General features: G+C 40.8%; 1 protein-coding gene across 4 annotated transcripts; it reads left to right on the plus strand.

Annotated features, from left to right (window-relative positions):
* Positions 1-122: 122 nt before the first annotated feature.
* Positions 123-14537, plus strand: FKTN (fukutin). Of its 4 annotated transcripts, none has more exons than XM_059873693.1 (9): positions 123-307; positions 1617-1676; positions 3556-3759; positions 5222-5499; positions 6258-6390; positions 8042-8171; positions 9281-9414; positions 9642-9756; positions 12843-14537. In XM_059873693.1, the coding sequence occupies exons 1-9, from the start codon at positions 203-205 to the stop codon at positions 12962-12964; spliced, it is 1281 nt and encodes a 426-aa protein (XP_059729676.1). In that variant the 5' UTR covers positions 123-202; the 3' UTR covers positions 12965-14537. The 4 variants fall into 4 exon arrangements, with proteins under 4 accessions (XP_059729676.1, XP_059729675.1, XP_059729677.1 ...); XM_059873692.1 differs by having other exon boundaries at positions 124-307; positions 9642-9769; XM_059873694.1 differs by lacking the exon at positions 12843-14537 and adding an exon at positions 10784-10858 and having other exon boundaries at positions 124-307; positions 9642-9769.
* The last annotated feature ends 21 nt before the right edge of the window (positions 14538-14558 follow it).

Here is a 14558-nt window from a genome sequence, read left to right on the forward strand (position 1 = left end):
CGCCTCATTTTGGGGGGATTTGGGGCGGTTTTGGGGGTCCGGAGTGGGTGAGAGACCCCCGTGAAGGGGGGCGGGGATTTACGACAGCGGCGGGGAGGTTGTTTTACGACGGCGGGCTGCGCTTTGCGGCGGCCCTTTCCGGCCCGAAGCCGCATCGCGGTGAGGGCGGCCGGGCAGCGGCTCCCGGACCCCTCCGGGGCTGATGCAGAAAATCAACAGGAACGTGGTGCTGGCGCTGCTGTCGCTGACCAGCCTGGTTTTCCTGCTCTTCCAGCTGTGCTACTACAAGTTCTACCTGTCGCAGAAGGTGAGAGAGGGAGCGCTCTGCCCGGGTTTCTCTGCGCAGCGCTGTGTGGGCGTCAGTCCCGCCCCCGGGCTTCCCTGGGGCGGCTCCGAGGGTGGGCGGGGAGCCCAGGCCGGTGTCCGGTGGCGGGGGTACAGTCGGGTTTGGGTTCCCAGCCTGGTATCCAAGTCACTGTGTCAGCCAGGGCCATCTGATTTCTCCCGGAGGGAATGATACCCCCGCCAGCTTCCAGCCGCCGCGGCGGCTTTTAGCCCTCAGCTCTCGTTGTTCGGTAACTTTTATTGCCTCCGAAGTCGCAGCGAGCTCTGTCTGAGGGCTCTGCCGAAGGGAGGCAGCATTTGGTGGATGCAGGTTTTCCAATACTGCTATGGCGGAGAGAAATCACAACTTTTTTTTTTTTTTTTTTTTTTTTTTTTTTTTGCAGTCGCCTTAGGGTTTTGTGACTCAGTGCTCCTGAAGTGCTGGATGTCGCAGTTTAAATCCTCCTTTTATACCTGGAATGCTGTTTGTATCTCTTTTTATACCTGACCTGGAACGTGCAGGCGAGTGATTTTCTGCAACAGCAGAGGAAGTGAATGTTACTGTAAATTAAATCCTCTGGTGGTTCTTAGTTTACAGTTGCAACCCCGACTCGACAAAGGAACTTCTTTTATTTTTACAGAAGACTCATGTAGGTTTCAAAGCACTCTGACTTGTTTTTTGTCTTTTCTTTCCTTATTTAGTGCAGGCAGTGTCAGTGACAGCTGCTGCTGCAACCTTCATCTTCTTTCTCACCGTTTCTGTTGTTTAAACAACAACTGAGAAATTCTCTGTGCTTTGGAAAAGCCAAAAGCTGAGCCACCAGCTGCCTTGACTGTCTCACATGAAAATGCTGTCCTTAAAATTGAATTGTCTGGGATTACACCTGGAAAGACTGAGGCACAGTCCCACTGTTCCTTCCCCTGTGGTATTTGCCTGACAGGGTTTGTCATCCTCCTGTTTTACATTTACTGACACATTGGCTTGGAAACCCGAGGCCTCACCACTCAATGCTTGCATGTTTGGAGGTCCCTGAGGCTTGGGTTGTCCTTCTAAATATATTTAAGCCACAGCAATTGTTTATGATTTCCCATTAAGCACTGTAGCTGCATGACCAGAGGCATAACCCCAGCCATAACCATGAAGTGGATAAATGACCCCGAGTGTCATGTTAAGAGAACAAGGATTCAATTGAAACTTTGGGGTTTTTCTCTTCTTTCTCCCTTCTCCTTCCCTTCCTTTTTTTTTTTTTTTTTTTTTGGTTGGTTGGTGTTTCTGTTGTTTTTTTTTATAGAATGGAGCAGCTTTTTCCAAAGCCAGAGGAAGCCAGTCAGGCCAAGACAGCACTAGATGGGTATGTACAGTGTCACTGGTTCATACAGCTCTTCCACAAGTCTCAGAATCCACTTGGATCTGCAAATTCAGGGTCCAGTTCTCACTCTTCACTGGGCGCTTTCTGCTTTGAAGGGGGAAGAGATACACTTTGTAACTTAGCTCAGTAAACAGAGTATCGAAACATCAGTGTAAAGTAAAATTGAGAAATAGTTACAGCTTCACAGCCTTTGCCGACCCAGTGCTCGGATGTGTTGAAGTTTCGGAAGAAACGCTTGTTCTTTCTGAGACAGAAGTGTTGATCCAGGGTTTTGTGTCCTTTCAGGCTGGATGTTGTACAGATTTGCTGCTTTGCCATGCAACTTCTTTGTTGATCTGAGAAGCTCTGGGTCACACAACCCTGCTTTGCCAGCTCCAGGTGTTTTAACCTGCTGGTCACTGTTCTGTTACCTGCTTGTGCTGGGTTGTAAGGCTCTTCCCAAGCAGGAAAATGTCACATTTCAGCTTTCACCACTTGCTGCATTCCAGCCCTCATGACCAGTGCTGGGAGTGCTCTTAGGTGCTCGAAATGGGATATTTGTTGTGTCTTGCAAGATTGAATGCAACCAAAACTACCCACCCTGGTGAATCAGAAGGTCCGCTATGGTATTTGTAGTTGGGATTTGTTTGGAAACAGTTTTACAGAAGACTTTTTGTTAACTGATCTCCCAGTGGAAAAACAGCACAGATGGTAAAGGAGAAGGATGTGCTGGAAGCTGGCTGCCTTTCGGTTTGGATGCAACATGATAATGTTGTTAATTAGCAGAATGGCTATTTAAAGGCCTGGTTTCTGCTGAGCAAGAGGGAAGGTGCTCTGGCTAAGAGCTATCCCTGGAGAAAATCCAGACCAACTGCTCTATGGACTGCTTGCTTGTGCCAGGAATGCCTTGCTGTTCTTGGAGGTGACACCCCTTGGAGCTGCCTACCAGGTGTGAAGTGTCACGGTCACAGGGGGCTTCCAGTCTGTGGGCAGAGCTCTCCTAAAGGTTTAACTTGCTCTTCTGAGATCATTAGTGAGAAAGGATGTGCCATGATCCTGCTTTCCTTTTTTGCCATGATCCATGTCAGGCTTTCCTTAGAGTCTCTGCAGTGTGTGTCCAAAATACTAAATTTGAACACGTTTCTCTTGGTGACTTAACATCAAGGCCATGTTTTTCTACCATTATTTATGGTTTCTTTAACTTAGTTTCAGCTGAAAGCATCTGTTTTCCTGGAGTAGTGATGGATTGGGATGGTGGATACTTTTGCACAGATTTTTTTTCCCGTTCATCACTCTGGTGTGCCAGTTTTAGTCACAGAAGTATTACAAACACATCACTCTCCTTTCAGCTTCGTGTAGCTGAAGTCACTATGAGGGTGGCCTTGCTTGTGCCTGTACCACACAGGTAATGCTGCTGCCAAAACTATGTTGTTGACCCACATCCTGTGCTCATGTTTTCACATCTCCCTGAATCCAGACCTTTAAAATCATTACATGACAATGTTACAGTTGAATACATTTAAGTAGCAGGGTGACTGTGGCTGTTGTAAGTGGTTTCTGTGTGCCACGGACATTTAAATGCGCTTGATTAATGTTCTCCACTGAATCAAGTTAATGACCCCTTGCATTAGGCACAGAATATTCTTGCTGCAGCTTTTTTACTCCTTATGCAATGTTGAGTGCCCTGGGTAGACCAGAATGCAAATTCTGTGTGACACTTGCATCCTACCTTCTCACTCACCTTCACAACTGTTTGTGGAAGTGAAGTGTACACTCAGAGGATGTATTTGGGAGATAAGATTTCCTTCTTTCAGTGGGTTGGGGTTTCTTTTTGTCAAAGAGTTTTAATGCAAAGATGGTCTTTCTGTCCTCTGTCAAACAGCACGTGGTTAGGAAGTTCCTAGGATTAATATCCAGTCACAATATTCCAGTGTATTTGATCGATCCTTTGATTCTGGGACTGGTTGATAAAGACATTGAGCAGATCAGAAGCTCTCCTGATGGCCCCAGCCCAGAATGCAAATACTTCTGTGCTCCAAGAGACTTCACTACCTTTGCACTACTAGACAAGACATGGAAACATGATGTAAGTGTGAGTTTTCTGTTCACATTTGTGTATCTTAATGCATCCAGCTGTTCTTTGATGTTGCCACTTAATGCTTGCATGTCTGTATCTGAATTCATGTGGTGGTAATATTGTGGGCAGAGGAAACTCTGTTTGAAAGTTGCCCATTTATTAGCCTGGATACATTAGGAGTAACTTATAGCTGAAACTTTTTAGAAGCTGTCTACAATATTAAAAAAACCACTAGTTGTCAGAGTCTATGCCAAAAGGAAATAAAGAAGGTCTTTTAGAAAGGAAGGAGAGCCTGGAGCCTGCTGTAATGTAGGTGCATCTGTTATAAATCTGGAGTTTGGGAATTTATCAAGAAGGAAATGCAGTTATTGATGTGATAAGTCTGGAAAAATTATCACAGTCTGCTGGTTTACATTTCTTTTAGCACATCCTTATAATTAATACCATTTCACCTAATGTGTTGGTGATACTTAATGGTATCTCTGCTTCTCTGTGGTTTTAGGACAAAATTGAGGTGTAGCATGTGATGAAGGACAAATTTAAATCCAATATTATTTCATTAATTAAGTGTAGTCTGGAAATATTTATTAGATTACTTTCTACAGACTAAAGGTACCAGTGACAAACAGCTTTTTTCTTTTTTTTTAATTTCAATTTTTTTTAATTTTAAAATTTTATTTAATTAGAAAAAGCAGAAGACACCGAAGTGATCAGTGACTATTTCACTGAAGAACTTGAGTGAAGAAGGGTGTCACTCTGGGCCAGATGGGGCATCTGTTTTACCCATAAGTGTGAAGAAACTAAGAGTAGAGTTGTATGGCAACACACTGAGATAAATCCATTTTCCCATTGCTTTGTGTCTCAGTGGTAATTTCTGTATCATTCAGGGGAGAAGCTGATATGCTTATACAGAACATTTCAAGGGAGGGATTTGAAAGGCTCTTCAGATGCTGATTGGTTTGTTTGGTTTTTTTTTAATCAGCCAGAATTTAAGTCCCTTTGCTTGTAGAACTATTACATTTTACCAGAGTGAAGTGCTCACTGTTTGGTGAGATTTTTATTTGTCCCACAAAAAAAGGTTTTGTACTAATCATTTTTGTGTTAGTGGTGTTGTTATTCAAGGACTTAGGAACACCAAATTTGGCAGGAAAACAGTTTTAGACAATAGTTTCACAGTACAGGGTAGGGTGCTGTGGCAAGGAACAAACCTAATCCAAGCATGGCTTACAACGTTTATTTGTTATTTTATTTTGTAGTTTGAAGGACAAAATTTAATACAAGGAAAGAAGGTGGTTGGAATTGCTCATGACTGCTAGTCTTCAAGCTCTAAGAGATTTTTGATTCATTTGTGCTTAAGCCTGATTCAAAAATGAAAATGAGGAATGGCATGAGTTAGTAATAAGCATTTCGCTTCCAATTTTGGTTTCTCTAATCTTTAGCCTGCTCTGCCTCCTGTCTTTCTCCTTTTCAGGTGGGCCTTTTTAGAACTGCTGAGAAGATGGGGTTCCAGTGGCTAAAGATTATAAACAAGGACCCCCGCTTGGATGGGATGGATGACCTGTCTGGGATGGAAATTCCCTTGCACTACATATTCAAACTGGCATCCCATGCCATTCACCTGGTGGTCTTCTATGAGAGGAGTGGCAATTTCCTCTGGCACGGACCCCTGAGACTCAAGCAACACATGGACAGAAAGTTTGTGCCTTTCCGGAAACTGCACTTCGGCCGCTACCCTGGGGCATATGAAAAGTGAGCTCACAGCAGGGGAAGGAGAAAGCCACAATGGCACTCCCAAAATTACTTCCTCTGTGTGTAAAACTACTCTCTTTCCTGTAGTCAGGTTCTAAAATTCAGCTCAGGTATGAGTCAGACCCCCAAGTGCAAGCTTTGAGAACATAGTTTCTGAGAAAATGAGAAAAATATTGAGACATTTCACACATCAAAATAAATCTGTTTAACTTTTTCCATTAATTTGACCCCTTTCCTTTGTCCTTTTAAAACATGGAATCTTTATGAGTTACGTGCCTAAATGTTCTCATAAAGAACAGTTGTGTGTAAGCTGTTAAATAATCCCTCTTCAATCATTATGAAGGCTGAGTAGTTTTTACTTTTTAAAAGCAAATAGCTTCAAAGTACAGCGTAATAATTGATTCTGAAGTGAATCCCGTACTACTTAGACAACCCAATAGTCTGAATTTTAAGATGCACTGAACAACATCTCTGAACAAATTCAAGTCATGAGTCAGTAAAGGATTCAGTGATCTGACAAACCAACCTGGGGTTTGGAGGTGTAGGAATTCCTTTCAAACTAAGTTTTGAAATGTGTGGGTAATTGGGTGAAGCTCAATTGTTGCTTTTTTCATTTATAATTGGTTTGGGCTGTATTTGGACAGAGGGATCACTACCAGTAGTGTGCATTAAGATTATAACCTGAGTTAAAGGATGAAGTGCTATGTGGATTGTAATGGAATTAAATAGGGTAATATATTATCTCTCTTTCCATGTAGGCCAGAACTTCTGCTCGTTTCCATTGATGACTTAAAAGTTCAAATTCCAAAAAATCCGTCCAGTTTTCTAGAGGAGATGTCCCACTCTAGATTTCTTGAATGTAGGTACAGAGAAGCTCGGGCTTTCTTTCAGGTTAGTGGTAACTGGGTGGTGTCTCTGAGATTAAATGTGTTTTTCACTGATTGACCCAAACCTAAGAACAGTTCACTGTTTTTTGGGGTTTTTTACCTAAATGGGACTGTTCACATGCACAGAGCTAAATACAAAACTTGATTTGCATTCCACAGAGCTTAGTAAGTGGTAATGAAATCAAAACTTTACCTGAAGATCATGGCCTTTTTTGTTTTTTACTTGTGAGCACGTTTTTTTTCCAAGAGGGAACCAACATATCCATAGTTCTTACACACCTTTACCGTTAAATGGATCTTACGTAAATAGAACTGACTTGTTTTATTAGATACACAAATAAAACCTGTGTATCTTCATAGCTGAAAACTTTCCTTATAGCAGTCCTTGAAGTTTTGAAAAGAGTTCCAAAACGTGAAATTAAACAATGTCCTGCATGCAGTTCCATGTTCCTCATTTGGCTTATCTGAAATGGTCACATTCCAAAGTGACTGATTTAATTGCTTTTCTGACTGTGTAAGCTAATGTTTTCACCACTATTCAGAGCATTATTTTTAGAATTTTGCTTCTTGATTTAGCAGATAGAAATGTCTCTGCTGCAGTGCGGGGGGCATTTTATCCTAACTTGGAAAGGACATGAGTTATAAGGTGATCAAGAGTTTACAGTTAAGACTACAGAGTCAGAGTCAGGCCACTGAATCTGAGCCATCTCTGAGTTCATGGAAGCAGGAAAAAGGGCACTGGAGGCTCCAGTCTTCAGTCATTCAGGTTAAAGGGAGGACCACTCCTTTTCATTCTAGCAGGCTGTAGATCCTTATTTAGGTAGCAGGAGGGTCACAGGGGCATCCATGCGTTGTCCCTTCACATGTAGAAGACAGAAAAATATAATCTACTTCAGTCTCCAGGCAGAAATCACCACAGGCAGAGAAAATGTGCCTCTAAATATTTATTGAACTTTGCTGGAGCTTTAACACTGAGACAAGCAGCTGGCACCTGTTTTGAAAAGTTCATTTCGGCCGCTTGTTGCCCAAGAGCTCTTAAAGAAATCCATCACAAAGCCGAGTGGTTGTTCCTTTGTTAGAACTGGTAATGTTTGCCCAGCCCTTGTGTTGGTTTTGGTTTTGCATGGACAGCAGACCTCATCACAGTTCTGTCTGGAAGATTTTTGTGTTCACACTGTTTCTCCTTGACAGCTCTTCTTAAAACTCAACACCCAACTCTGACACTTGGTGGCGCCAAATAAATTAATCATGGAGTTCTGGAGGTCGGAAAAGTCCTTGATTTGCAAGGACTTGATTCTATCCCTGTGTTCTCCTTGGACTCCAGGAATTGACTTCAGCCTGTGCAGAACAAGAGCTCACCCATGTTGCTGCCAAGTGCTGAGAAGCAGAGTCTAATACATATTTTCTTATTGTAGTCAACTGTGAATTTTCATTCTTGTGGTTAGGAAAAAAAAAGGAAGGTTGATGATTCAGAGTTTTAATTTCCACTCTGTCATTCCAGTGCATGTTCTGAACATGGACTGTGTATGTAAAAACAGATATTAGCCCAGGAATTAGTTAAGTAAATGTTTTAAGGTCATTTTTCCCTAGGATGCTGAGAAAATGAAGGGACAAGTTTGCTCTCTGACAGTAACTTGCTTACTCTTGCCTTCCAGCTGTATCCTGATGATGCCTCTCTTGATGCAGTGGAATTCAGGAAAAAGGCAAAATCCTTGCTTCATCTGGCTGCCCTGACACTGAATAACTTGGGAGTGAAGTTCTGGCTGAGCAGTGGAACATGTCTTGGTAAAAATTTGTGTTGTGTTGCATTTTTAAACTCACCTGAAACTTTAAACACTTCATCCTCCAGTGCTTGTGATGTCAGCAGAGGCCAAAAGAACTGGGTTGGAAGGTAATAACTGTATTGCAATAGGCCTTTTTTCTCCTGAAAAAAAGCTTTTTCTTTAGAAACCTGAGCGGCAGAGATGCTGGGCAAATTTCCAATGAAGCATTTAGTGTTGTTAGCAATTACTTGTGTTGTGTTCATCCCTGCTAGGAAGTAATCAACAGTTCCCTAATTTGTGTGACTTGGAATTCACTGAAGTGCCAGTTGGAAAATACAGTGTTGAGCACATTGTTCTGCTGTCCAAGTACACTAACCCTGTTTTTCTTCCCTTGCAATTAGATGCTTGTCACTGACTTCTAAAATGCAGTTTACATTAATTTATTCTCTTTCAAAACAAACTTTTAATAAAATTGCAGTCCATTGAAGTAGGTAATGCAAGTTTTCAGTTCTGCTGAAGGTACAAGTGTCTTATCACTGGTGAGGATTCTTTTGTTACTGAAACACTTAGTGAAGACTCGTATGTTCACATTTGCCTTATATTTATTTAACACTAGGGAATATAATTTTCTGAATGAACAGTTACTAAAAGATACCTTAACGAAACAGACAAAAGAATGTCCCACTTTGTGTCCTTCTGCTTTGCAGTGGTGATTGAAAGATGATTAACATCTTGGATGCAGGATAAAACAATAGTTGCAAATCAGAAGCACAGCTGTGGCCCTGTAGCTGTTAACTGCTGATTAGATTTGGTCCCACATAAAGAAGGTTTTTGGTTTTTTTTAATGCAGTTAAATTAGGAAACTGAAGATACATTATCTGTGTTTTCTCTTGCATTCTTGTCTTTCTGAAGGGAGAGAAATGACTATAAGTGCAGTAATACTTGTTTCCTTTGATGTGGTTCATCCCATGCTAAAAAAAGGCAGAAGTCTTGTTTATGGCCTCAAAAGTCAAAGACTTTTGCATTGTGTATCTTAGGACAGTTCATTTTTGTGTTGCTTTGGTTCTATTAAATTCATGTTCCTGAATTAACTAGTTTGGGATTTTTCTGTTTTATTTTTTTCCCCTTCAGGCTGGTATAGGCAGTGCAATGTTATTCCTCACAGCAAGGATGTGGATTTGGGAATCTTTATAAGGGACTACAAAGCAGATATCATTCCAGCCTTTCAGAAAGCAGGGTTGCCACTGAAGCACAAATTTGGCAAGGTACATAGAAAATGAACATTTTACTTCGTGTGTGTGTTTCTGTAGATCTGTAACTTTGACTTCAGTTTCAGGAGTGTTTAATACTAAAAATAATGCAGAGTTACTGTGTTTTTTTCAGTTAGAATAGAAATATAACTGTGTATCCAATGAAAAATAATTTGTTTTCTGCTGACATAAGTTGATTTGTATTTTTATGTGTATATACAGTGTGTATTTTTATCTTCCAGGTGGAAGACAGCTTGGAACTCTCTTTTCAGGGAGAAGATGATGTGAAACTTGACATTTTTTTCTTCTATGAAGAGGATGACCACATATGGAATGGAGGAACTCAGGCCAAATCAGGCAAGAAATTTAAGTAAGAACTGGATTTGTACCACTAGTACGAAAGAAATTGAACAATTTAGTGTTTACTGATGGCATTTTGTGTGATGTTGCCTGGCAAAGCCTGTGCTCTTTGTGGAAATGTGGATGTCATAGGGGAATCAGTGGAGATTCTGCACTCTGAGACCAGTGAAGCAGAAAGAGAACAGTCCTATGCCTTACTAGAGAGTAAATGTCAGATTTCTTGTGAAATCAAAAGCAGGGCTGGCACATCATATATCAAGCAGATCTTATCTGACTGTGACAGGCCCCCAGTTACATAAACACCCAAGATGAGAAAAAAAAAATCTCTACAACAGTGTCTGTTGCACAATCTAATTTTGTAGTAGAACATTAATCCTCAGGCATCTGTCTTGACGAGGAAGTATTATGGCAAAAAGCTTTAACTCTCCTTGCACAGAAAAGCCCACAATTTGGGATTTTGAAGTAGCACTGTGAATTCTGGGCAGTGACAGCAACACAGACAGTTCCTGCAGGCCTTACTGTTCATGTTCTGAAAATGGAATTTTGAATAGGATCCCGTGTTTCTTGTTTCACACCTTTCTGTATTAAATCAGCAATGATTTAATAATTTAATTTAATGATTTAATCCAAATCAGTTTAGCAAACTGAATATGGTTTTTGATAACTAGATTTATTTCTTTCAATCACGTGCCTTCACTCAGAAGGAGATTGCTGCAGACTAGTTGAAAACCTTGTAGACGTCTATAGGATTTCATTATCTTTCATATTTTTCCTGAAATGCATTTGTTTGTATTTAGCTAATGGGAATTTTGTGAGTACTGTCATCCAGCTGGAGATAATATCCAAATCCTTGTCTTAGTTATCTTTGTTCTGAAGTGATAAATAAAGACTGGGAAAGATATTTTGATAACCAGCTTCAAAAGGCACATTTAGAAATAGACAAAAGAAAGAGCTCTTGGAATATCCCCACAGAAAATGTACCATATAGCAAAGTTGTTGTTTTTTTTTTTTTTTTTTTTTTTAGAATATAGCGGCAGTTCCAGCTTTCATGTGTGGTGCATTCTGAAAAGCAAACTGACCAATAAATTCCTTTACCTCCTCTTTGGCTCTTGTTGCATCTAAATTGCAGTAGCTGTTTCCATGCCAATGGAGTTGACACTGCTCCTTCAAAATTCCATCAAACCTTGGATACTTGAGAGATGTTTTTCCCCCTTTTTTTTGATGACTGGTCCAAGACATGAGAATAGGGGATCAATGTGACCCTGTGCTGCATTCCAGATTTTGTATCCTTGGGTACTACAGCTCTTTTGGAACTCCATCTTCCACAAAACTCCTTCCTTTTCTTGTAGCCTCCTAGTTATTTTTGGTGGTAGGTTATTAAAAGTTCCAAACATAGCATTCTTGCTCACTAATAACTTTGCTTAGGCATCACTTCATAAGGAAGCCAAGCCTCTAATTCTGAGCTGGTGTTTCTTAGTTTAGTACACACAGAAAAAGGAAAACTGCTTGTTTACCACCATAAAGGCCCTGAGCCATGTCAGAACTGTAGCTGTTCAGAATTCTTAGCCAAGTAATTCCAGACATGTGTTATTACAAATTCACACTCAAAAAGAGAAAAGAGACTCAGCTTTTTTTACTGTGAGATGTGAGAGCACTTGGCATGCTTAATCTGACTATGTACAACACCAGAATGACCCTCAATTTTGCTCAGTCCCCAACCCTGTCAGAATTTTGGAGGAAGACAAAAGTGAGGAGGTCAGTCCGAAAAACAGTGATTGTTTGCTCATGCTGAATCCTAAATCTATTCTAACCATTTTAAAGGAATTATAGTGTCAGAAGAGATGCTGATTTCTACTGGGTCATCACAGAGAAGGGTAGAAGTTCTTTTCTAAGATTAAAACTGAAAGGTAGAAGGTGTTTTCTTCAGAAAGCTAAATATTTGCACAGGCATGCTTTCTATGCATCTAAATTAGAGGGGTGGAGAGCTAGAGCATTTCTCATTGAGTCACTAAAATATTTCTCATAGTAATTTTTAGCCTCTGTTTCCTTGGAGAGCTGGTTTCTAACCCTCACAGTCTGGCTGTGTGGTTTGCTTTTCCATGTGCACAAACACTTCCTCAGCATTCCTGAGACAAGCATATGTATCCTCCTGATACTGTCTTGGAGTTGCAGCAATTGAGGCTTCTTCTTTGTTTGCAAATTTAATATTGGACAGTTGCAATCTCCAGCAGGGAATGAGTATCTACAAAAACTGAGTCTGGGATTCAAATCCACACTGTTTGCTTTAGTTCTTAAAGTGAGCTAATTCTGTAGGTTTTTAACAAAGAGGACTTTGTGTAAGAGTTCAGTTTAATCAGAAGTCTCTAGATATATATCCGAAAAATGCTTGATCACTTTGTTCTTTCCCTCCGCTTAAGGCATGAAGCACAATTGTTTTATTTTCTCATATTGTTTGCTGAGAGCTTAGAAATTAAATTAACTTCATGCTTGCAAGAAGAAGATGGAGGGGGCAGTTCTAGTTCATCATAGAAATGTACAAACCTTTTTTAAAACGACAAAGTGTTTATGGTTTTATTTTAACCTGTGAAAAGGAATTTTAGCATCACTTTTTTAAAAAATTCTTTTTGTGTGGAAGTCTTCAGAACTTCAGAAGTGGGAGTGATCCTGTGCAGGAATAGTGGGTAGACTTTGGTATTGTTTAACACCTCGACTCTGACACTTGATAGGATATTGTTCTGGAAATTTACCTGTGAACTTCCACTGCCATAAGCATGCAGTGCTTTCTGAAAGGGGTAACTATTCAATCCCATTTTGTTAACAGGCAAAGCAGAGGCAGGGACTAACCTATAGGTGGCAGAATGATGTGAACACAAGCAACAAAAGAATTAGGAAGGCTCCTTCCTAAGCACATGAAGCAAATGTTCACCAGTTACTGTTGATAACACCCTTGTCCAGTGTGTAAGAGAAAAAGCAGTATAGATGTAACATGGCCACTTGCTGCAGTTGCTTGCTTTCTCCTTGAACTTACTTAGAGGTGCATTCTAGTCTTTTGCCAGTGACCACACCCTTTTGTTCTGGCACAGGTATCTCTTTCCCAAGTTTACTCTGTGCTGGACTGAATTTGTGGAACTCAAGGTCCACGTGCCCTGTGAAACCCTGCAGTACGTGGAGGCCAACTACGGCCCGGAGTGGAAGGTGCCTGTGAAGACATGGGACTGGAAGAGCTCACCCTTCAACGTGCAGGACAACGGAGTCTGGCCTATTGATGAGTGGGACAATGTCATCCAGATCTACTGAACCCTGTCTGCTGACAGAGCCTGTCCCCAGAGCTGTCTGTTTGTGATTTCCCAGTGCCCAAAGGCATCGACATCCATTTCCTTTGTAATGTCCCACGTGTTTCCTAAGGAGGCATTTTCCTCCCTTTGCTTAACAGGTGTTTTCTACACCTTCATTGTGCTTTTTCCGTGTGGTTAAAGGAGAAGATGAAAAGCAACTAGAGGGAAGGGAAGCTGAAACAAAAGCTGCACAAAGGGAGTAGAGAGGACTGCAGTGGACTTATGGGCAGTTGACTATTTAAATGTAAACAGTGGCCAGGTGGCTTTGAAGTTCCTGGGATCATCAAAACCTTCAGACTGTTCAATTCTCAAGCTTGAGAGAAGGTTAGGATCGGAAAATCTCAGAGAAGTTCCTCTTTTTTCAAAGGAGATATGTGACTGTTTAACTTCAAAACACCACAGTTAGGAGTACCTCAGGTGTGCTTGATTTGAGGCTGGTACATCCCTACCATGAGCAACGGGTTGCTCTTGGGAGTGGAATCTTTCTGTGGCACAGAACCTGTGTGACCACCTGCTTTACTTCTAGGAGGTATCTGGTAATGGTATAACACTAAGTGAATGGAAGGAGAAACTATTGACACTGGACATTTTTCAATTTGTCCTTCTTAAAGAATGTGAAGGTGCACGCTGCCAGGATAGCTTCCCCATGAAAAGAAATAAAATTCTGGTTTTAATGTCCCAGTCCTTGTGTTCTCCCTGCAAAATGTTTTACTGGTTCTTAGCAAATTACAGCTATCCCTGCTTTCCTGCAAGTAGATATAAATGGGGGGTTACTCACAGTTTTCTGTTCCACAGAACAGAGGCTTCTATTTAAGGGAAAGGAGAAATGTGTACAAATACCAACTGTTCCATCAAATTTGCAGCAGTAATCCTGCCAGTCCTCTCAGTTTCAGTTTCTCCTGTCACTGAAACACTGGAGTAAATTGTTCAGCTTCTGGCAACAACTTGTCAGGCTGGCTCTTCAATTGGATGGTAACTTTGTTCTGCCTGGTTAAGAAGAGAGAGATGTAAAATCCTGCTAACACCATTCACTTTCTAAAGTAACTGTGACATCATAGGGATAACTTCTCAGGTAGATTTTTTTTTTGTACCTTTTCCTTAAAATGGAAGAAAAAAAGGTGAATGTCCTTGTGGTTTCCATGTTCATAACTCTGTTGTCCTGAACTTCTTGGTGTAATAACATGCAGTAAGTCTGTGAGTTTCTCAGATGTGATAAATGTTTAAGAGTGAAAGAAAAGATGCTCTCAGAAAATTACAATCTGTCAAATTTTTGACTTTGTACATGAAAAGACTAATGAAAAAAATGCATGTCCCTTAAAGGGAGGATGTCTTGAGTAGTTGATTATACCTGTAAGGTACTCTTCAGGTTAAAATGTTTTCTCTTCAGAAGATACAAGTGTATATTTAACACTGATTAAAAGGACAGTCTAATTTGCAACTTGAGATGCAGTTTCATCCTTTGTT

Source organism: Haemorhous mexicanus, chromosome Z, assembly GCF_027477595.1.
Source record: "Haemorhous mexicanus isolate bHaeMex1 chromosome Z, bHaeMex1.pri, whole genome shotgun sequence".
Lineage (NCBI taxonomy): Eukaryota > Metazoa > Chordata > Aves > Passeriformes > Fringillidae > Haemorhous > Haemorhous mexicanus.